Here is a 24,389-nt window from a genome sequence, read left to right as displayed (position 1 = left end):
TATTCTTTTTCAGCCCCCAATGGCTCACAGTCAGGGTTTTACCAAATGCAAAGAGCAAAGTGTGTAACTCTTAAAAGGTGGGAAATGTCAAGGGATCAGTTATTGAATCTCTTTTAGATTCCTTACTAACACAGTGAAACTAACCATGGCCTACTGTACAGAAAATACATCGGGGCACATGCTTTCATTCAGGGCTCTTTACTAGAAACTGGATATTTATAAAACTAATATAGAAGTGATCCTTTAACATGATTCTTCCATCGCGATCTAAAATGTCCTAGGTGCCTGACAGTACACAAGAGACCCCTGTCCTGGAAACTTAGAGTCCAGTATCAGACATGTGACAACTAATGGGAAATAAAGCAGAAGGAAGGGTTTGTGAGAGGGAGGACAAGAGTTACATCAATGGCTATTTAGATTGCAAGCTGTTTAGGGCAAGGACCTTCTCTTTGTTTGTACAATGGGGTAGGTGCTATCATAATACAAGTAAATACTAAGATCATACAGTTACTCAGAAATGTATGGTGGACAATTTTAAAAAATATGTAACATCTCTTTTGTGTCTCCCAGTAGAAGTAGGTCTCAAGGAAGAATCCAATAAGAAGAAAGTAGTGGTTTGGTGGACCAGCTCAGGCCACAAAACAGGAAGTAGAATGGGAGAGAAAAAGAAGAGATAGTTGTGGGAGAAGGGGACAAAGCAGGAGGACAGGGGGAGCATATAGGCTGTGACCTTTGGTGGAGTGGCTCAGTCCTGGGGGTGCGGGGGATTAGGCTCTGGCTCCTTGTTAATATACTTTCTGCCAACATACCCCAGTAAAAAGTAATGTGACCTGTGGAACATTTTGGGGGCCAGTTGCACAGGCATTCCACGTGGAATGCCAGTGTGGAGAACGAGGAGAGCAGGATTTTTTTTTTTGCTCACTCCAAACTGCCTTCTACTTTCTTGCAAAACCCTTTTTCCCTTCAATATAAACCCATATTCTCCCCCATGGACCCCAAAGCATGATTCAATTGAATACATACATGAAAAATACTTTCTAGCCAAAGGTAAACCTGCGCTATGGACTATGGATAGTCAAATCCCTCCCTTACTGCAAAGCTGGCACAAACGAGCACTCTGTGTTTATTTCACACACACACCCAAGAATTTTTACCCTGCCATACACATTTTTCTTCCTCTCTGAAGATTTCTTTACACTTCTAGTCACTCACTTCTCTTCATTTCCCACCCCTGCCCCCTGTTTTTTTTCCCCCAGCTCTGCCCACTCTCTACACTTATTAAAGTAAGAATCTGAGATGGACTTTTGAACCCACCGTATTTAACTATGATGGTCAAGTGATTGAAGCATGGGACTGGGAACCACAGACTTGTGAACTCTAATTCCAGGTCTGATCCTCATTCCCTCTGTCATGGAGGGCAAGTCACTAACCACCTGTGTCACAGTCTCCCTATCTGTAAAATAGGGATACCACCCTCTTCAGTGAGGTGGGGGGAGGGGGGTTAAACATGCTCAGAAAGCCATTTGAAGAGGCAGAGCACTTTAGCCAGAGCCCAGCTTTATGTAGCCATGAACTCTACATTCCTGAAAATACTCTGAAAGCTGTATTAGTAACATTACAACACTTTAAATAAGCGTAGCACTTACATGGGCAGAGGTTTGTGCATTCCTGTCTGCAACTTTTGCCCTCACCAGCAAACATAATGCCTCTTTTTTACCTTTATTACCTGCTGCCAGTCATAGGGCACACATAGCTATGCAGTTCTTGCACTACTACTTAGATTTGACTCGTAACCAGGAGACAGTTTGAAGGACTTTGATAGGAAACAAACACAGGGGGGAAAGATGGATATGTAGGCTGTGCATTAGAACTACCAATTATTTTGCAGAATATAGGATAATTTAAAAACATTCAAGAGCAGCTGGCTCCTGTTACCTATAGTTGCCATCCTGAGACAAACGAAGTTTGGAAGTGTCCTCGCCACAATGGGGACAAATCCTGGTCCCACTGAAGTCAATAAGAGCATTGTCATTGTGAGTGCTCTGCACATTTGAAAATAGGGCCACTTAGAGGCTGACCTAGCTGTCATTGAAGTCAATAGCAAAATTCCCATTGATTTTATTGAATTGGATTTGGTCTTTATATATTGCCCAAATATGGCTTTAGGGGCCTAACTTTAAGCACCAACATTTGAAATTGTTTAATGTCAACCCTTCTGTGTCTTAGTTTCCTCACCTATAAAATTAGGAAACTACTTCCTTACCTCTGGGGTGTTGTGAGGGTGAATTAATTAGTGCGTAGAAACATTGAGTGCAACATATTGTTATCCTAAGCAAAGATTGTAAATGAGCTAAACATGCAGACTTAGGCACTCAGATACCAGGATGATTGCAGTATAAAAACCTGACTGGAAAGCGTTGACAACACTATGGGATAGTTCTCTGTTGTCCAATGGGGCCTAGGATGAGAACTCCATAACAATATTTAATTTTAGATGTAGTAGGTGTTGGGATCTAAGTTATGGGAGGTGAAATACTTACTCACTAACCCCCTCCATCATGACCTTTAACCATTAGCACAGGTACAAAATGTCAATACATTTTAACCATGGATTGGCAAGTCATATCCAAACAGCTTCGGAGCTTATCCCCACCCTAACCATTTTTAATCTTTTTCTTTGTAGTATTAGGCTAGGCAGACTGCCTTATTTCCCTGTTACTAGTTTATCTATACATTGCTCAGGACATTAGTAAGACAGTGTGCAACATATTGTTTAAAAACCTTCCTAATTTCTAATAGATAAGGAGCTAGTGAAAGTAAATTACTGGCCAATCTGATTACACTGGGAAATTTCAGTGGATCTCAACATTGCTAATAGGGCACCTGATACCAACATTTTAAAGAGAGTGTCAGCTGAAACTAGCCTTACATACAGCTGTGTACCCGCATTCTATTTTGGGGGGTTTATAGCTGCAACTGAGATTAGAATCTGCGGCAAAAACTGGTTCGAACAAGTTAACGTAAAGCAAGTAAACAGCCCTGAATGGTGTCAAAGAACTGGATTTTCTTTTCATTTTAATATTGCGAGTGAGCAAAGGTAGTGAAAAATAGATACATACACATACTCTGGGCAATGTTACCTCATAACATCTGCTCCCCAGCCGATTCCTATGTGCAACAACCCACTAAAATGTGAGTCTCACGGGTTTGTATCTGTTAGCTCAGAGACCTGAAGTCAAAATGATTGTGGCAGTGTCACCCAAAACCAAATGTTAAAACATGCTCTTTCCTCTTGGACAAAAGCTCAGACGCAGTCTTATGTATTCCAGATGTATCTGGGGCAAACTCACACAAGTAAAGACTAGACATGCAAGGCATTGCTGTTAAGTTTGCTGAGCCTGTGAGCCAAAGATGCGATTTCACTGCCCAAATGAAAAGGATGTTTGGGAGACCTAGGTTCAAATTCCAATCCTAGCTCACTCAGGGTTCCAAAATGGGAATGAGAAAATGGCTTGGGAAAAGACTGAGCACATAAAGCTTTGTCTAGGCTGAGACCACCTCCAGAAATGTTCACTATTATGATAGCACAAGCATTGACCTGTTAGAATTAAAAATGTACTCACAATTCTATTTAAGCTATCTAGGCAGGCATTTATCTCACAGTCATAATCACTATGGTAGCTGGGACCAAGTTTTTCAAAAATGAGTTCCTAAAGTTGGGTTCTGAAATCCAGGTTAGCCTGCTAAAATTGTTTGGCCTGATTTTCAAAAGTGCTGAGTACATTCAGTAGGAACTGAGCATGTCCAGCACTTCTGAAAATTAGACCAGATCAACTTAGGAACCTAAAATGGATTTAGGAGCCTAAGTTTAGGCACCAATTTTTGAAAATCTTGATTTAGGATTGTCTAAATCTGTCTGATCTACCTACCCCAACAGAATGAGTAGATCTTGGCCCAATCTCCTATAGGTTTGCTCAGATGTGACAATGCAGAAACCACCAACATAAGAAGTGCCAGCATATACATTCTGGTGACTTACACAGAGGTTTCTATTTAAACACATAGCAAACTTTGCAGACTCTTTGGAAAAACAAAATGGAAATGCTCTTGAAATCCCTGAAATAAAAGAATGCATGATGTTTGATTTCAGAGTGATCCTTTTCAGGCCATAATTATTAAAATGTTTCCACAAAAGATTAAGGTCTGGCCACCCTTCCAACACCTTCAACTCCCCACAAAGTAATTCTAGCTTAGAGCTTTTCTTTTTTTGCAAGGCTGGTGCATTTTGCTCATGCACTTGTGGCTGGAGCTGTCAAATGAATCCCTGTAGGGTGCAGGTTTTTTTAACTGAATACAGGGGATTCTTCTCACACATAATGCTTCATGCTGGACAGAGGAGGTTCTTTCAGCTGGCTTCTGTTATGTTAGTTAACAACAATTAACGCAAAAATAAAAGCAGGTTTGAGGCAAGTAAGTTTCATACCATTGCTAGCCATCTCAAAAGGGCAGGCAGCTTCTATTAGTATGAACCATAAGCTTATTGGCTAAGAAGCCAAAATGAATTCCCCTCAGTAATCCTGCAGCTGCAAAGAGATGACTGCTGTCTTCCGCCTCATAACACATGAAAGCAGTTTGTGGCCTTATCAACGAAATACACTTTTTTGGCCAGACAAGGAGAGTTCTTTTCTATTCACAGATACATTTGTTTCAGTCTTTGTAACTGTCTAAAGCAGAGAGTTTAATTTCCATCTGAGGCATCTTTGCAAATATAGGACTGGACTGTGTAATCCTCACTCACAAATATTTCCAATAAGTATTGCTAGCAAACGAAAGTAATGGTTGCACAAACTACCGCACAAATTAAACAACTTCAACAATAGGGAAGGCATCATGACTAACACGATACAGTCATATGTGCTGTAACATTCTAAAATTTGAGATCAGACTCACAGGTATTTACCTTCCTGAACTACTCTCTGGCAGTCAATTGACCACTTTGATTACCTGGCATTTTTCTTTTATGATTAAGCAGCCATAAAGTTAATGAGCATGGTGAAATTCTTAGGACATTTATCATAATAATTATTCAATGCTACGAGAGATTTCAGTACAGACATATTGTGTGGTACTTCCCATTTGCTTCAGTTTTTCTCATCTATAAAGACGTATCTCATCAGTACCTATTCAACACCTCAAAGAAGAAACCTGGGCCAGGAATAAGAAAAGGCTCATTTTCTCTTTCCAGTTCCACAGCAGATTTTTGGCTGCCTAAGCTCAGCTCTGCTCAGGGTTATGCAAATGTGTTTGCTCTTCTTTGTCAGTGGCCAAAACTATCATTATTGTAAAGAGATGCTTCATAGGACCTGCAAGATCTGGTCCATTCTTCAACAGCAAGCTAGCAAATATGTCATGCAATGAAATGAGTTTGAAATTACTGAGTGATTTTTTATGTTGTCTGGGACATGCTGCAGTGGTGACATTTTAGTTCCAGTATTCCAAGTGCAGTATGCTTTGGATTTTAGGTTTCTAGTACCAAATCGCACAAATTCCACTAGCAACTGAGTAAAAAAAAAAAAGCTGCCCTTATAATGAAACGTGTGATAATCTGAGCACAATAAAATAACGCGATCTTTAACCCCCAACCAAATCACTAAAGGCAGCTTATTTTATTTATGCAATAATAGTAAATTATGAGCTAGATTAATAAGAATCTGTCATAAGAAAGTCTGCCAGAAGGAGGTTGCAGTAGTTATACCTGCCCTATAAAAAGGGACTAGCCCAAAAAAGGGGAAGGCACTGGGCAAGAAGGTGGCATGGCATCCCTCCAGCAGCTAATATCTCCAATGGCCAGTGACGGGACAATAGATGGGGAGGGCTCTGAGTTACTACAGAGAATTCTTTCCCAGGTTTCTGGCTAGTGGGTCTTGCCCACATGCTCAGGATCTAAGTGCTCACCATATTTGAGGTCAGGAAGGAATTTTCCCGTAGATCAGCTTGGCAGAGACCCTGGGGGGTTTTCACCTTCCTCTGCAGCATGGAGCATGGGTCACTTGCAGATTTAAACTAGTGTGAATGGTGGATTTTCTGTAACTTGAAATCTTTAAGCCATGATTTGAGGACTTCAGTAATTCAGCTAGAGGTTAGGGGTCTATTTCAGGGGTGGACGGGTGAGGTTCTGTGACCTGCAGTGCACAGGACGTCACACTAGATAATGATGGTCATTTCTGACCTTAAAGTCTATGAGTCTCTGACAGTGGGGCTCTATGGCACCTCAGCTATAAATTGAATCTGCACCTTTCCCCCCACATAGTGGAAGCCTGAGTAGGGAATGCAGTGGTGGAAACACACTCTTCCTTTTCTTGGGGTGAATCTGCCAATGGATGCTTAGTGGCATGGAATGGTGTAACTTAACACAGAATTTTGTATGCATCATCTGTGGCGAAGCATGCACAGTAAGTGCCAGGAAATCAGTTAACTGGGTATAAGGGGATGTCTACACTGCACACTAAGCCCAGGCTCTGACTCCGGTTTCAGCCCAAGACCTGCTTCCATCCACATGCAAATCAGTCTAATATGGGTCAGCAAGCACTCAGGATTCATGTCCTAGGACCCTCCTTGGGAGGGGTGGAAGTGAGAATCTGAGTTCTGTTGCGACTCAGGTCCAAGCCCTTTAATTTCGCAGTGTGAATCCAGCTCAAACTGCAGACTTGAGTCAGAAGTTCTGGGTAGTGCAGTATGGACATGTTAGCATGGCTCTGAGACCAGTGTCCTGTAAGCCCAAGTTTACAATGCAGTGTGGATGCTCAAGATCAGGCCTGATAACACCAAGTCCACAAGCTCAGAGCCCACAGACCTGAGTTTACAATGAAGTGTAGACGTACCCTGAGAGCCCGTGAGCCAAATTCTGATATCACCGGGATACTAATCAGAAATAGCTCCATTAAAGTCTATGAGGGTGAAAGTGGTGTAAACAAGATTAAATTCAGGCTACATATTTAGAGTCATGCAAAAAAGTAGAGCTGTCAGAAACTGCTGAAATAGTTTGCACTGACTCTTCTTCTGACCAATAAAAACATCTGTACTTTGCTGCAGATATAGTAAAAGCAGGTACAAAAAAGGCTACAGGGTATATTTCATCTCAGTATGTGAGCAAAGCATCGAACACAAAATAACCCCAGATCTCTCCAATCTGAATGTGAGCAGGTGCCAGGAGCTACAGATTAGTGAAAAATACACCGACTTCTGAAAAATTCAGGAGCAAGATTTCTGAAGAAGTTCTAATGTTATTGAAAAAAATGTTTGAATCCTAAATTAAATGGCAGTGTTAAGGTGTTTTAAATAAAAATCTGAGGAGAAATTGGAAGAATAAAAGGTTTTCACTGCTTGCTGTGACATTGAAATTATAGGAATCCATACCATATGGTCTAAAAAAATGATTAGGTAGCAAAAAGAGGAGGGCAGTCAACTGCTATCACAGAAAGAAATGTAAGACTTCATTCTCTCCAAGATACTCTCATACCTACCATTGGCATCAATAAGAGTTGCATATGCATATGGAGGCCCATAATTATGCTTAGATGAAAATATAACTATTGTATTACTGAACTTTCATTAGCTAAAGCAACATTGCTGGAAATATCAATAGCTCAATTGTTACTGTGCCAAAATTCTTCACTGAGTTGCACCCATGTAAACAGTGAGAATACCAGGACTTTAGGCTGGGGTAGATTTTGGCACATTCAGTCTAACAAAAGTAATATATTCTACAAGAATAATTTGTACTGTAGCAAAATGTTTTTTTAATAGGAATTGTTAATATTAGAAAGAAAGCAATATACTCTTCCATTTCCTTTAATGGCCAAACAAAAATCAGTTGAGACCTATGTAACGGCAACAGACCCCAGCCGTCAGCAGGCAGGATTGAACCGGGGACATCAGTGCATGAACCTCTACAGCATGAGCTAAAAGCCAACTGGCTGTTAGCTAAGACTGTAGACCAGACTCATTTAGCTCTCTCTCTCTTTAGGTGTTTCAGGGCCACAAGATGGGACAGAACACCACACCCAGGAGTTATGTGGGTTACACTAGCACAAAAAGGAGCATTAAAAACAAAATTCATGTAAACATTCACAAATGGTAAAAGTATGCAAAATAGCCCACTTACACTGGCTTTGCAAGGAGGGTAAACAAAACAAAAAACAAAAAGTGCATTAAAATGTGGTTTTAAAACTCAAAAACTACGTGCATTTGCATCCTGTTACCAGGCAGAACCTGTTTGTTTGCCAGCTTTCTACAAAACAAACCTATTTTGGATAAAATTAAAAGATGAATGTGAAGATACCCTTACCTCAGCATAGCATTTTTCCCATCACTCCTTGTACACCTAACCTGCCTTGTCTGATAACCTATCTCTACATCCCATGGCTTGGAATAGTGGTGGGATTTATAACTTTGAAGTTTGAATGTGCTTCGTTCTGCAGAATCTGAACTGAAATCCAGCATAGTTCTTCCAATAAGACTAACTTCTTTAAGGTGAGGCAACCTGCATTTACTCCAAGGTCCAACTTGAAGACTGTAAGTGTATTCCTCTTCCCCAAGAGAGCATGAGATAGGGACATCACAGATTCTTGATTCAGTAAGGTTTGGACAATTGGAACCACCATAGAGCGGAGGAGAGATAACAAAACGAGTTCTGTGTTGTAAACTCTTCACACAGTCTTTGCTGCACTCAGACCATTTGGAGAATTCTGATACAACACAATCCCGTGGACAAGGTATTAGACAAGCTTGTTCTACAGGTGGCTGTGGTATAAAATATTCACATATTTCATTTGCAACTGTAGTTCTATTCAGTTTCTGAATACAATGTACGCTTCTGTGTTGTAGCCCGTGCTGTGCAGTCACACAGTCTGTAGTCCTTGGTTTGACTTCACCATGAGCAAAAGGAACAAGCACACATATCTGCCATTCTGAAACTTCCCACTCAAAGAGTTCAAGGTGCCAGTCACATACTTGAAAGCAGCTCCTTTGGTTTTCAGGTTTGTCCCTCAGTTCACAGTTTGAATGGTGGGTTGTCCAACCTTCTACATGGACACACCACACTGCACGACTCTGAATACCACCTGAGCCGCAGTCACCGATACATCGCCCCCAATGACCTATGAAAGAAAGAAAACATTGAGCAAATCGTTAGAATGCTCTTCTACAAGAAAAGTGAGATTTCAGAAAGACTAATTAGAATCCATTGCTGCCATTAATCCATACTAAAAACCTCCTCCTGAAGTCAGTGAGGGTTCTGCTGTGAATAGTAGCAAGATCAAGCTATAGAACAGTATATCACAGTTTCTGTATACTAGTAAATAATTTTCATCTTGACCCTGCAGTATACTGAATGCATCCTAGAAGCCAGACTTGACTCTCTGCCCATTCACATCGCTGGGAGCTAACCCCTTTCAGAGTTTTGAGGAAAGAAAGTCAGGTTAGACAAAAGAATAAATATTCTTAATCGGGGAAATTAGTCAATGGAATGAACTACATGGTAAGGCAGCTGAATCAGAGATGCCAAAAACCAGGATAGATTTAAAAAAACTAGAAAAATAAGATCCTGCTCTTTGCCGGAGGCTGAAGTGGAGGTTCTGACTTTTCTAACCTCATCTACTACTGTATGTACCGTATAGGCCAGGTTTTGTGAGGTGCTTCATTTAGGAGCAGAGGATGTTCAACACCTAACAGAAAATGATCAGCACCTCACAAGCATTGAACTTTAAATTACTCTGGAGAGAATAAATTTAATATGTACTGCCACTGGAAACTGCATGGTACCATAGCTGACACATCAAGCACAGAGACCAAAAGGAAACTTATTATGAAATTTTGTAACTGCATATGCAAACACATCAGAATTGTTAAGCGTAGTTATACGAATCTTATCTAAAGAGTTGCTAGTACATTTGTTTTAAGCCAAAATTTTGCTGTTTCAGCTTTGTTTCATCAAAAAAAAATATTTCTATGGAATAACTGATATCAAGTTTATGCTGTATGAAATTGCTGGCAACCTGGGGGAAAGAGAAACCTGGACTGAATTTGCTGTGTTAAAAAAGGAATACAGCCAACCTGACATGAGAGCTTAGTTATTAATATCATTCCTTACCTCAGAAAGTTTCCGAAGTCCAGTCAAAACACTATTTCACTGGGTAATATATTATGAATATAATGTGCACTTGAAAATATACTGCAACCGTCCTAGAGTTTTAACAGACCTGGCTGATGAGCTTGCTGGACTGTTAATAGTGATTTTCAGTAAGTCTTGGTGCACTTTTTAAAAAGGGTAAATGGGATGAACCAGATAATTATAGGCCTTTCAACCTATCATCAATCCAGGGCAACATGTTGAAGAGACAGATAAAGGACTCGCTTAATAGAGGATGAAAGGAGAATAATGTACTTAGTACAAATTAGCTTGAGATTATGGAAAAATAGATCCTTCAAACGAATGAAGAGTTTTTGATGAGATTACAAGTTTGGTTAATAAAGGTAATAGTGTTGATTTAATATACTTAGAGTTCTGTAAGGCATTTTGACTTGGTATTGCATGATATTTTGATTTTAAAAACCTAGGAAGATTTAAAATTAACATGGTTCATGTCACACTGTCAGGAGTGGCTCACTACCATGTGTACCTACCTCAGGGCAGGCTACCAAAAGCACTCCAAACTGGTGATATGTTCAAAAATTAGATTTAACCAACCCAGCAACCAATGTGAATTCCTGGATCACTATAAAAGTTTTACCATGGAACGACAGACAGTCCCCTTAGACTTTCCAGTCTATCTTGCCATCGAGGCAAACTGGACTTAGTGATAAATGGTCACTTACACCAAAAATCACAACATAGGGTGCTCCAATCCCAAGGAACTAGTCACTTACTTCAGATCAATTGGTGCCCTAGATCCTACACCAAAGACAAGGCCTGAAGCCAATCCTGTAATAAACTATTCAAAGGTTTATTAACTTCCTTATTTCTTTTTCCTAGTTATTTACGGGTTAAACCAAGCAAACACACACAAATGAGCTGCAATCTAAATCTTAAAAGTGACAGAGTGTCTTTCAGGGAAGACCCAAGAGGTAGCCCCTGGGGATCTCTGGCTTCAGTTTGGTGTCTCTGGCCCTGTGAGAGTTCAAATAGCAAAAGAGATGAAATATTATCCTGTGTCTTTGTTTTATTTCCTTCATTTGGCCTCCATGCCCATAGGACGAGCTTCCTTGCACATAGGGTTGGTCAATGGACCTACTGAACCTTGGAAATGCTTTGTATTGTGATATTCCTTGATAGACCATCTGATTTTGATAGTTCTTCTGGACAGGGTGGGGGACGCTTCCCATCTGGATTCACAAGTTTAGAGCAAACATTTTCAAAGTTATAAAGCAAACCTTGCATATTTCCGTATAGCATGGAATACAGACATTACAAATAAAATTAATGCATGCAGCAACTTACAAACATTCTACAGGTTTCAGAGTAACAGCCGTGTTAGTCTGTATTCGCAAAAAGAAAAGGAGTACTTGTGGCACCTTAGAGACTAACCAATTTATTTGAGCATAAGCTTTCGTGAGCTACAGCTCAGTGAGCTCAGCTGTAGCTCATGAAAGCTTATGCTCAAATAAATTGGTTAGTCTCTAAGGTGCCACAAGTACTCCTTTTCTTTTTGCAAACATTCTACAGAGTCTAAACACCAAATACATTCTTATAAGATTAATACACTATCATAATTAAATGGTCTGGTCTCCAGCCATGAGTTTGTCAGTTCTTAGCCAATGCCTGCAGCCTTGGCAAGAGCTGACATCTGGGCTCACAGCACCACAGCCCACATGAAAAACTGGCTAACTGATAGCTCTCAAAATGTAATTGTAAAGGGGGAAACAGTCACCAAGCAGGTGTGTTTTCAGCAGGGGTTCATTCTTGGCCCTATACTATTCTTCCAGGTCATTGATAATGCTAAAAACATAAAAACATCACAGATAAAGTTTGCAGATGACATAAAAAATGGGTGAGTGGTAAGTAATGAAGAGAACAGGTCACTGATTCCAAGGAATCTGGATAGCTTGGTAAACTGTAAGCAAGCAAAAACAGGAATTTTAATACAGCTAAATGTAAATGCATACATCTAGGAACAAAGAATGTATAAGACCATAATTACAGAATGAGACATTCTATCCTGGGAAGCAGTGACTCTGAAAAGTTTGGGGATACTGGTGGATAATCTCGCAAACATGAGCTCCCATATTAACACTGTGTCCAAAAGAACTGACATGATCCTAGGATGCATAAACAGGGGAATCTTGAGGAGGAGAAGAGAGGTTATGTTTCCTCTGTTTGGCTGTGGTTCGCCTGCTGCTGCAATCCTGTGTCAGTTTTGGTGCGCACAATTTAAAAGAAGGATATTGATAAACTGAAAAGGGTTTATAGAAGAGCTACTAGAATGATTAAAAGGTTAGAAAACACACAGTCTCGTGATAGAATCAAGGAGCTCACTCTATTTAGCTCAACAAAGAAAAGGTTAAGGGGTGACTTGACTAAAAATTATTAAATATTTGTTATCCCTATAGATACTTACATTGGGGTTTTCAATCTAATAACAATCTAATTTTTTCAAACCCTTCAGAAAAAGGGTATAACGAGCCAATGGTTGGAAACTGAAACTAGACAAATTCAGACTACAAATAAGACATAATTTTTTTTAATAGTGACAGTAATTAACCTTTGGAAAAATTTACTGAGGGTTGTGGTGGATTCTCCATCACTGACAACTTTTAAATCAACATTGGATATTCTTCTAAAAGATATGCGCTAAGAATTCTTTTGGGGAAGTTCTATGTCCTTTGTTATACAGGAGGTCAGACTAGATAACAGAGTGGTCCCTCCTGGCCTTAGAATCTATTAATCTATTCCTATAGGATTTTTAGAGCCAGAAGACAACTTGCAATAATAGGTGTATTTATAATAATATGTGGAACTCCACAATACTATGTTAATTTCTGTTTTATCAATTTTAAAATCTGTCATATGGTTACAAGTCTAAAAAACAAGACTTAATTGCAATTATATTATAATGTAGTTCAATCAAAAATGCTAATACACACTCAGCATAGCATTGCAAACTAGGCTATTTTTCAACATTTTTTTTTTAACAGAGAGGATTAAGAAACTGCAAAAAAGGAGTCATCATAAAACAGACTCAGGTGCAGGCAGTATTCCCTGAGTGAAGACCTGTCTTGTGACAATCTTTGTATTTCTGTTGATTTCTTGATTACGCTTAGGTCTGGAGGTATAGTCCAGGCTCAGCTGTACGATCCTGACTAGTAGCCTACCACTGAAATCTGTACTGAGAGCAAAACTCCTGATAAATTAATAGCCATTTTGTCTGAGCAAGGAGTAGAGGCGCATATCTGAGCTGAACAGAGCATTAGGAGAGAACACAAGAACACAATACATTCAACATTCTGTCCCTAAACATTATTGCTACCCCTTCTCCTCCCCAGAGCTACAGCAAGTTGCTCTGGTGCTAATCCTGCCAAGACTATTGTTTCCTCTAACACGCAAGCACTGGGGCGGGGGGGAGGGAGGGTTAAAGAGAGGTGGAACTGCATGTTAATTTGCATATTTGCTATGTTAAACTTCCTAGTGCTAGCATCCAAACTACTTGTAGGTGTGAAAGTTAGAATGTTTCATAAATATAATATTTAGTTGTTTGTGCCCTGGCTTTTAAGTAAAATCATTATAATTCTAGCTTTAGTAAGCCTCACCAGGTATTTGTATTGCATTATGAAATATAGAATACTAAGTATTATAAGACATGTAAGAATGTAATTTCTGACATCTTAGACCAAAGTAAAGGTTTTAGGTTTGGGATTTTCTGGGTTCCCTGTACCCTCAGACCTCAATCCTTCTCCTTCCACCATACATAACCAGTAAAGATAATTCACCTCAAAGCACCAGACAGTACTTGTCCTCTGTAGTACAAACAGCAGCCCATCCCCACACCCAGCTTTTAAAAGCCAATTAGACGTTTAACAAGGAATTAAATCCCCGTATGCTGAAGGTGCCTCAAGCATACGGATCTAAGGCGAATGATCCCAAGCATGTTGCTACATTCATATATGGCTGTAGAAAAGATAGGAGCAGGCAAGCTTGTGGACAAGTGCAACCATGTTTTCAAGTTAACCACAAACCGCTAACAATTTTTTAAATTTTACTTGTGGCAAAACTGTGTTTCAAACCATCCTAGTTTAAACATGTTAGCATATTTTTAACATGCTATATTTTCATAGTGTAGACAATTGACAATTTCAGCAAAGAAACAAAACAAGAATCAGACACAGGGATTCAGCTAGACCAGTGGTTCTCAAACTGTGGGTTGGGACCCCAGAGTGGGTCACAACCCTATTTTAATGGGGTCGCCAGGACTGGCTTAGACTTGCTGGGGCTCAGGGCTGAAGCCCAAGCCTCACCACCAGGGGCCAAAGCTGAAGCTTGAGGGATTCGGCCCTGGGTGTCAGGGGTCAGGTTACAGACTCCCTGGCTGGGACAGAAGCCCTTGGGCTTCAGCTTTGACCCCTTCCCCGTCCAGGGCAGTATGGCTCAGTCTTTGGCTCCCCGACCCTGGGCAGTGGGAATCACGCAGACTCAGGCTTCAGCCCCCGCTCCTGGAGTCATGTAGTATTTTTTGTTGCCAGAAGGAGGTCGCGGTGCAATGAAGTTTGAGAACCCCTGCACTAGACCCCCAGTCCCCACCAGTTCAAGTTTGGTTATACTGATGGGGCAATATGGGAAAGCATTCTGCCATTGCCCCCACTACTCCTGCTTTATGGATAGCTAGAGGATCTCTGCAGAGCCACAATTTGACATAATTCATAAGCTAAAAATGTAAATACAGTAAATATTGTAAATTACACTAAAATGTAAATATTTTTGTTCAAGAGAACAAAGCATCGCAACCCCTTACTTTTAGGTGCTTTGCCAACCCCCACGTTAGAGGCCTAGGCTCCATGCATAATGCATGGGGACAGTTAGGTGCCTAAGAACGGGATCTGCAAAAGGCATCACACTGAGTGGGGAGCCAGCTAATCTAGCCAGTAGGAAATGCTGAAGAGATGGCTACTGACTAAGCCCTGCTTCTCAAGGGGAGTTAGGCACCTAACTCTGGGCCGGGAGGGGGGGGTGCCTATCTTTGCTTGGGATTCTCAGCCATAAACCTGAAATTCAGCTTCCTTAAATTAGGTTGCAAAGCTGTTTCTTGCAAAAACACACACAACGGAAGTGCACCATCCTTATAACTTTTGGCCCCATCACTAGGGCATTCATCTGGGATGTGGAAGACCCAGGTTCCAGTGAATATATGAATATATAACTACTGATACTTCTGTTGGAGTTCTTCCATTGGGTAACAGAGACCATTGTCCCAGAATATGCCATAGCCCAGGGATTAGAACCACCTCTGTGCGGGAGGGGAAGAGATCCAAGTTCAAATACCTTTGCCACATCAGGATAAGGGAGGAATGGAATCCAGGTCTCCTGCATGCTCTAACCCTAACTCCTGGGAAGTTACCTTTGCCTCCTCCTCCCATTTTGTGTGGGGTTAGGTGTGTGTAGAGGACTTTAACGCCCCAGACATCTGTTGTAAAAGCAATATGGCAAAACACAAAATGTGCAATAAGTTCTTGGAACGTACTGGGGGCAACTTTTTATTTCAGAAAGTGGAGGAAATACCCAGCTATTTTAGACTTGATTCTGATCAACAGGATAGAATTGGTTGCAAATCTGAAGATGGAAGGCAATTTGGTCGAAAGTGAGTGGATAGATTTTGTGATTCTAAAGAAAGGAAGGAAAAGAGTAGCAGAATAAGGGCAATGAACTTCAAAAGAGCAGACTTCAACAAGTTCAGAGAACTGGTAGGAAAGGTCCAATGGAAAGAAAATCTAAGGGATAAAAGAGAACTGGCAGTTTCTCAGTGAGAAAATATTAAAGAAACGACAGCAAACTATCCCAATACAAAGGAAAGATAGGAAGACTAGCAAGAGGCCAATATGGCTCCATCAGGAGCCATTTAATCACCTAAAAAAAACAAAAAGCAATCCTACAAAAAGTGGAAACATGGACATATCACTAAGGATGAGTACAAAAGAATAGTGCAAGCAACTAGGGACAAAATCAGAACTGCAAAGGTACAAAATGAGTTACTTCTAGCAAAGTACATAAAAGGCAATAAGAAAAGGTTCTTTAAATGCATTAGGTTAGGAACAAGAGAAAGACATAGGAAAGCATAGGTCCTCTACTTACTAGGGAAGGAGAGCTAATAATAGATAACATCAAGGCGACTGAGACGTTTAATGCCTATTTTGCTTTAGTCTTCACAAAAAAAGGTGAATTGTGACCAGATACTTAGCACAATTTAACAAGAACCGCACAGAGGAAAGAATGCAACCAGAATAGGAAAAGAACAGGTTACAGAATATTTAGATAAAAGTTTAGATGAGTTCAAGTTGACAATTTAAGAACGGTTAGTGATTATCTCTGAAAATTTATGGAGCATGGGTGAGGGCCCAGGGAACTCAAGAAGGACAAACATTGTACCTATCTTTAAAAAGGGAACAAAGAGGACATGGAGAATTATAGACAAGCCAGCCTAATTTAGATACCTGGAAAGATACTGGAACAAATGATTAAACAATCAATTTGTAGCCACCTAGAGGATAATAATAGGGTGATAACTAAGGCTGCATGTCTGTCACGGAGGTCATGGAAGTCACGGATTCCGTGACTCTCAGTGACCTCTGACTTTTGCAGGGGCCAGTGCGGCTAGCTCCGGGGCTGCCTCAGCAGATCAGGCAACCCGTCGGCCAGCAGCACTAGCCGCTGCTGGAGCAGTTTGGGTGTAGGAAGGGGCTCAGGGCTGGGGCAGGGGGTTGGAGTGCGGGGTGGCGCTTACCTCAGGGATGGGGGGGAAGGGCTCCATGCACTGCCCGCACTCGCAGGCGGAGCTCCCACTGGCTGCAGTTCCTAGCCAATGTGAGCTGCAGAGCTGGAGCTCATGGTGGGGGCAGTGCACGGAGCCCCCCAGCCTTCCCTCCCCCAGAAGCCACAGGGACACGCGGAGTTGGGTAGGGACCCTGCCAGCCCTCCCCCGACAGCACCAGCAGGGGTCCCAGGCCGCCACCCGGTCCCTCTCCCCCAGCACCTTTCCCAGGCCGCATGACAATGCCGCACACCACCACCACCCCCCAGCAACCCCCACCACCACCCCCCAGCGGGGATCCCAGGCCACCTCCCCAGCACCCGTGGCATCTTTGCACCGCCCCCCTGTAGCCCTTAGAAAACTAAGTCTTCTTTTCAAGAGTGACAAACACTTCAGAGACTAATTCCCATTGATTCCAATGGCACTTAGGCACCTAAGTCTCTTTTGGAAAAGGGACTAACGCACTTCTGAAAACTGTACTCCTTGTGCCTGTATTTTCCACAATTAGATTCAGTTGTTGAACTGAATATTCTGGATAGGAAAAAGCTGCATTAAAGTATATGATAAAGTTAAAATATGGCATATATCTCCAAGAGAATTATATAAGCATCTGCTAATAGATGAAAAATAGATTTTAAAGAGGATTTTTAAATCAAATCACGTATAATGATCCACTGGCACTTTAAATATACATTCTTGACATTTCTTGTAAAATATTCCACACTGAATCCCAAAAATTATCTAAATATAAAACAACTGAATAGTTAGATGCTGCCATCATTTAACAGTAATAGGCAGTCATATCATTTAAGTATTATTGCACTGAATAGATTTATGAAATGTTGATCATTGAGGTGTTATTACTATAAAAAAAGAAGAAGAATGCAGCTTTTCCAGGAGTTGATTATATTATCATATATTCATCCTGAGCAGTTTTAATAGATTCTATAAGATGTGTTTTGTTCGGTGCAATAAAGCTGCATTATTACTGATAAATTAACATCTGCTTAAGAAATATATTAGCTCAAGTATAATATTCAAGCTTCAACTTAGTTCATGAAAATAGCTTTTTAATTAAATTATTCATTTCACTGGATTAGTTTAAATGATACTCTGCAGCATATCACACCATTGCTGTAAGACTTTTCTTAGGGATGAAAGATTTTCAGAGTTTAATTAGTGGGATGTACACAATAATGTTTACCGTTTTTAGAGCTATACATCAAAGTAAAAAAACAAAGGAACGTAGGGTATAAAGGAGGGATGGCCAAAGTGCACTTGCCAAAATGCATTATTAGAATGAGTTTAACACAATGCTGCAGTAGAATTGTTCTTCTCTGTAGGGTTTTGCTCACTAGCTAATCCATAAAATAGCTGCAACTTTAACAACAATCACCCTGACTGGGTAGAACGAGAAGAAGCCTGAGCACAAAGTTGAGATAGTACAATTTTATGTCAAATGCGAATTTAGGATAAAGAATTACTAAGAAAACACAGTCAAGCAAGACACAGCAGTAATGAGACCGTCACTGACCACAGCCTCGAACTGCAATGATTCTGTGGTACACAAACCAGTAAATTTGCTGTATGCCAGAGATGTAGGGGGAAAATCTAAGTAAGTGTAAGAAAATCAGATGCAGGACTCATTAATATGGATTCGCTGCACCTCTTGATAATCTCTTTTGGACACGAGAGTAAACTAATCCACAATGCTTCATTGCTCAGCCAAATTTCCTGCTGTATAGCTTAACAGAGTGGAAGGATGCAGATATTTTCACTCAGTAGTGTGCTCTGTAGTTAGTAGTTAATTATTTTTAGGAGCTATTTACACTTCTCCATAAATAAATCTAAGATCAACTAGAAGTATCTGCAGAATATGAACAATAAAATACTTTATTAGAAACCCCATAAAATGATGATTCCAAAAAGGAAGCATTCTGGAACGATATGTTAGTTGTCCTGGCCTTACACAGAATGCCACTCATAATTAAAGCTAAACAACAAATAAAGTGAACTTTATATGTGAGAGAAATCAGCCTATGAAAAGTGGTAAATCTCCATCCATCGCTACATAATGAAAAAACAATTTACTGCCCAAAATTTAAGCAAAGAAATTAATTCTTTTCTTACAGAGCAATTTATACTCACAGTGGTCCTTTATACCGTAGTTGAACGTCCATGGATTATATTGGCAAGAGGGGCTCAACTCAGATAACTAATTTACTTATTAACTTCTAGTCTGACTGATTTTCATTGCAGGTAAATAATTCAATAGTTGTCAGCAAAAGAAGTATAAGTCTCAACAAACAATATATAGATGCCATGCTGGGATGGTCCATGTATACAAGGCCTTTTCCAGCCAGAAATCACCCTTAATATATAAATTGTAGAGTAAACAATATTACATACCCAGCCAGAAAACTAATGGGAGGTAAAGCAATAAAGAAAGAAGCTGAGAACAAGAGAAAAAGAGATAAGAAAAATTCCCACAAGAGACACTTGAGAGTCAACAAATGATTCCTTTATAGAAGGGAAATTCACAGGAAATGAAACTCAGCAACAAGAAATGGTAAAGGCGCTAGGGAAATATGGGATAGGTGTGTGTGTTACATTAAACATATTCAGAATGGCCTCAAGGTCTAGAACGCAGGCCTGCAGCACTACCAGGCAGCAGACATCTCCAGACTGCCACCCAGCAACAACTGTAACCAGCTTGAGCTCCACTTCCCATGACCCACTGTGGAAACAGACCATGGGAAGTTCCATCACAGGGTTTGACAGACAGCAGCCTTATGCCTCTTGATTGGCTCCCTGCCTTATATAAACCCAACAGGCACTCCCAGAAGCATTCAGGAAAGAGTGCGGATCTCCTGTAGTTGCCATGACCATTCCTGCTCTTTGCTCCTAAATTCCTGACTTTGATCTCAACTTGATTTTACTTCACCACCTGACTCAAACTCAGCCTGGAATCTGACTACAAACTCCTCTGTTACTCCCAGTCCCAGGTTGGCTCCTGCTCTGGTCCTTGGCCCGGACTGCCCTTATTGGGATCCTGACAGGATGGGTGGAATTTAGCCTGCTGAAGTATGAACTGGACCAACGTGGAGTCGTAGAGCAGGTCTACACTACAGGGCTAAGTTGAACGTTGCTGGAGTTACGTAACTTAGGTCGACTTTTTGCGGTGTCTACACCACACTGGGTTGACAAGAGAAAGTCTCCCATCGACTTACTGTATGCTTCTTGTTCCAGTGGAGTACTGGAGTCAATAGAAGAGTGATCGGCTTTCGATTTAGTGGGTCTTCAGTAGATCCGCTAAATCAACCCCCGTGGATCGATCGCCGCGCATCGATCCCCCAGTAAGTGGAGACAAGCCCTAAGAGTCTGCTAACATAAGCCAATGCTCTCAGCCTCACAGTGGTCCATCAAAATGCCTACTTGCCATCTGAGAAAATTTCTGTCCAAAAATTTAGACCAGTTCTAACAAATAAAGCACAATAAGTATTTATAAGGCCATACTGTGATTTACAATACGGCTCTTTTACACCACTCCAGCAATGTAAAAGAGCCTTACATCTTTTACACCTGTTTTATACTCCTGGGGGAATTCTCCACGAGCAATGGAACAATTCACTAAGCAGGCAGGCTGCTACACTCTGCTCTGTTTGAGGGGACAGAGCCTGCCCCACGCCTGCCTCCTCAGAAACACCCCAAAGCCCTGCCACTCCATGCCAGGTATGCCACAATAGAGAAGCAAGAGACACAGAGTCTCGCTCACTCGACCCGCTCTGGTCCCCCTGGTTGTCATGACATGTACCCACCTAAGTTCCCTGTAAGCTGCACAGCCACGCAGCAGCCTTCTTAGTGCCATGCAGGCACTCAGGGAACCTGTCCGGGAACCTGCCCAACCTAGCCCAGACTGGACCCAGCTGCGGTCCAGGACAGCCTGAGCCGCAGCCAGCGCAGCACGGCACGGCTTGAACCCAGCCCCAGCCCTGGAGCTGCCACAGGGGGGACAGGTACCTCTCCCCCGCAGCCCAGGTGCTGCTGTGGGGGAGAGAGAGCTAGGGGGAGTCCTCTCTCCCCACCATAGACCCGGAGCACCCTCCTGCACCCCAAACCCCTCATCCCCTATTCCAGCCAAGCCCCACCCCCAGCCGGAGCCCTCACCACCTGCACCCAACCCTCTACCCCAGCCCTGAGCCCCTCATCCCCGCCCCACCCCAGAGCCCACACCCCCAGCTGGAGCCCTCAAACCCCTGCACCCCAACCCTCTGCCCCAGTCCTGAGCCCCCTCCCACACTCCAAACCCCTCAGTCCCCCCCACTACATTAATTTTCATATGTGCACTAATATGAAGGTGATATGTCACACATCACCTCCATATTGGTGCACATAACAAAATTAATTCCGCACATGGGTGGGAAAAATTAGAGGGAACACTGCTCCCTATGCAGGCACTCCCAGCCCCTCCCCACCTCGGTGATGATTTGTCTCCCCGCTGACTTCTCAAACCAATGTGCCTGTACTGCTGGGGAGGGGCACATGACTGCTCTTGTGGCTTCCCTTTGACTTCTGACGGGGAAGCATTTTTCTGTGAGGAAGCAAAGAAATCTGCAGGGACATGAATTCTGAGCACACTCAGTGGCACAGACTTCCCCCAGGAGTACTATATGTATACCATACTTGTGTGGTGTTCTGTCCCATCTAGTGGCACTGAGACTACTTAGAGAGAGATTAATGAGTCTGCTCTACAGCTTTAGCTAACGGCCATATGACTTTTAGCTCATGCATTTAGCTTCAGAGGTCCCAGGTTCGATCCCGCCCACCAACGATCGGGATCTGTCGGTGTTCCATGTGCAGTTCCTATTCAGTAAATTAGGGTATGTCTTCATTGCGCAATTAACCTGGTTTTAGCCCCAAACCACTACCACCACATAGAAAAACCTCTGACCTAGGTTTGGAGCTGCTTTAAAGCCTGGCTAGCTAACATATTGGAGTGTATAGGTGAGAACCTGGGCTCTGCCTTAACTCAGGCTAGAACGTGTCACTGTTTCAAGGTAACTAGCTTTGAACACCACCCCTTCCTCAGTCCTCTCAAGGAATGCCCACTTAGGTCCCAGACCTCTAGCCTTTACCTGTGTCTGAGCCGAGACCCATCTCCCACTGTCTTCTAACTGGGGGTTTTCTGGCTGCAGTCACCTTGTACTTCACTGTGACAATCCCAAGCAGGTCTGGCAAATGTCCAGCCCTTGCTCCTTAATTTCTGTCCAAGACAATGACAGAATTTTTATCAGTGACCACACAGCTCTTACAAAGCAAAGTACTTTTATTTAGGGACAAAAGCATACAAAGAAAAGATCTAAGTCACGTGTGGCCCATCTGTCCTAAGATTACCCGGGGATGTTCCAGTCTTTCCAACTCTTCAGCAGGGTAGAGTCCTCCCTTGGACAAAAGGTCATTTCCATTTGCTGGATCAAAAGGAAGACCCCTGAGCCTATTTCTCAAAAGCCTTCATCTCCCAGCCTCCTGACAACAGGTAAAACCACTTACTGTCCCCTCCCACAGGGGGCCCAAGCCTCAAAGAGCAGGGTATCTGCATAACCAGCTTTAGGATTTTGTATTAATCACTCCCAAGTGATTTTAATTCCTGAAGACCTTGACAACCCCCCACCCAACCAGCCAGCATACCATCTGCGACTCCCAGAGATATACATAACTTTTATAAAATTGAATACAATCAACTCAAGATACACCTGTGTTCATCATTCCTGTCTCAGAACCCACCCATTTTGTACAGAGAACACAAGCAAAATCATTCCAGTGCTAACAGTCCTCCAATGCCCATCCCATATTTCCCCCCAAAGGATAGACAAGTTCTTCCACAACTGATCAGAAAAGAATCCTAGAGTGTCTCAGCACAAAGACCATGGGGATATGGTTCCAGACACACACAGACAAGTGCAAAAAAAATGAGTGAGGGGCTTTGCTGTGAAGATATTCACACTTGGGCTAACCAAGATGTCCAGACAAGCCTGCCAATCATGCAGGTTAACTCTGCCGTGAAGACTATAGAAGTTGGAGTGAGTGCAGACTTGCTGGATCTGCCAAGGGTGAGAGTTCCAAAAATCTACAACAGTATGAAAAAAGTCCTTCTTAGTTCTCCTCTATAGTCATAGAAGAGGAGGAACTCAACCAATGTAGAACATAAGAACAGCCATACTGAGTCAGACCTAAAGGTCCATCTAGCCCAGTATCCTGCCTTCCGACAGTGGCCAATGCCAGGTGCCCAGAGGGAATGAACAGAACAGGTAATCATCAAGTGATCCATCCCTTCACCCATTCCCAGCTTCTGGCAAAAGAGGCTAGGGACACCATCCCTATCCATCCTGGCAAACAGCCATTGATGGACCTATCCTCCATGAACTTATCTAGTTCTTTTTTGAACCCTGTTATATCTCATTATCATTCACTAAAATGAGAAAATTAAAAAGACACTCTCGAAAATTTTAATACAACATAAACAAACAGATTCCACAGAATGTCTCAAACTGTCTAACACACTACAGTAATAATGATGTAAGAGCAGTTACTAAATTAAATTAATCCAATAAAAAAATCTATAGATCATTTTATTTACCAGCTTTTATCTGACAGAAAAAGTCCATATTGCTTATCTAATTCAGTTACCACCAAGTAATATAACCCAATAATTGTAGCTTGTAATCTGAATTGCTTTTCATGCCTACAGACTAAAAATTATGCAATAATTATGCTCGCAAGGACACAATGACATTTGCTCTTCCACTCTGACATGCAGGGCTCATGAACATCAGAAAAAACAAGCTATTTAGATAATGAGTCTATATTAGAAATAAACTGTTTCAGTACTAAATATCAACCCTAAAATGTGCACTTTAATAAGGGTTGCTTAATAAGCGTGTTATTGCTTAATAAGGACGGCTATTATAATTATGATTTGTTTAATATGACATTTAGCTGACTTGCCATCAGTTCACCATCTGAGAGATCATCAACAATAAATCTCTCTCAAAGTTTGTCCCTCTGGCTATGTACTCATTTATGAACTCAGGGACAAAATTAGAAATTAATTAAATATTTGTGTTTGAAATTTCAAACAGATATTGTCCCAGTCACATTTAATATATAAAATAATGAAAGAACTCTGAAGAAAATGAACAGGCAATAACTCCAGCAGTCTTATTTTTCTTATGTTTGTTTTTATTTGTGTCTTTTGGCATAGATCATAAAAGAAGGGTTATATTTAGAAACCAAAAATATACCGAGGAGCAATTGTACATGGCTGAAACTAGGTTTCTTTAAAAATAATGTATTAATAATCACAGTAGACAAAAATCA

General features: G+C 41.5%; 1 protein-coding gene across 2 annotated transcripts in view; it reads right to left on the bottom strand.

The window, feature by feature from the left end:
• Positions 1-24,389, bottom strand: part of THSD7B (thrombospondin type 1 domain containing 7B) — a 484,955-nt gene that overhangs the window by 295,561 nt on the left and 165,005 nt on the right. For both annotated transcript variants that reach the window (XM_074967286.1, XM_074967287.1), the window contains exon 3: positions 8,348-9,158. In XM_074967286.1, coding sequence (XP_074823387.1) covers positions 8,348-9,158 — 811 coding nt within the window. The remainder of the gene's footprint in view (positions 1-8,347; positions 9,159-24,389) is intronic.

Source organism: Natator depressus, chromosome 11 (assembly GCF_965152275.1).
Source record: "Natator depressus isolate rNatDep1 chromosome 11, rNatDep2.hap1, whole genome shotgun sequence".
Lineage (NCBI taxonomy): Eukaryota > Metazoa > Chordata > Testudines > Cheloniidae > Natator > Natator depressus.
This window is presented reverse-complemented; position numbering and strand designations above follow the sequence as displayed.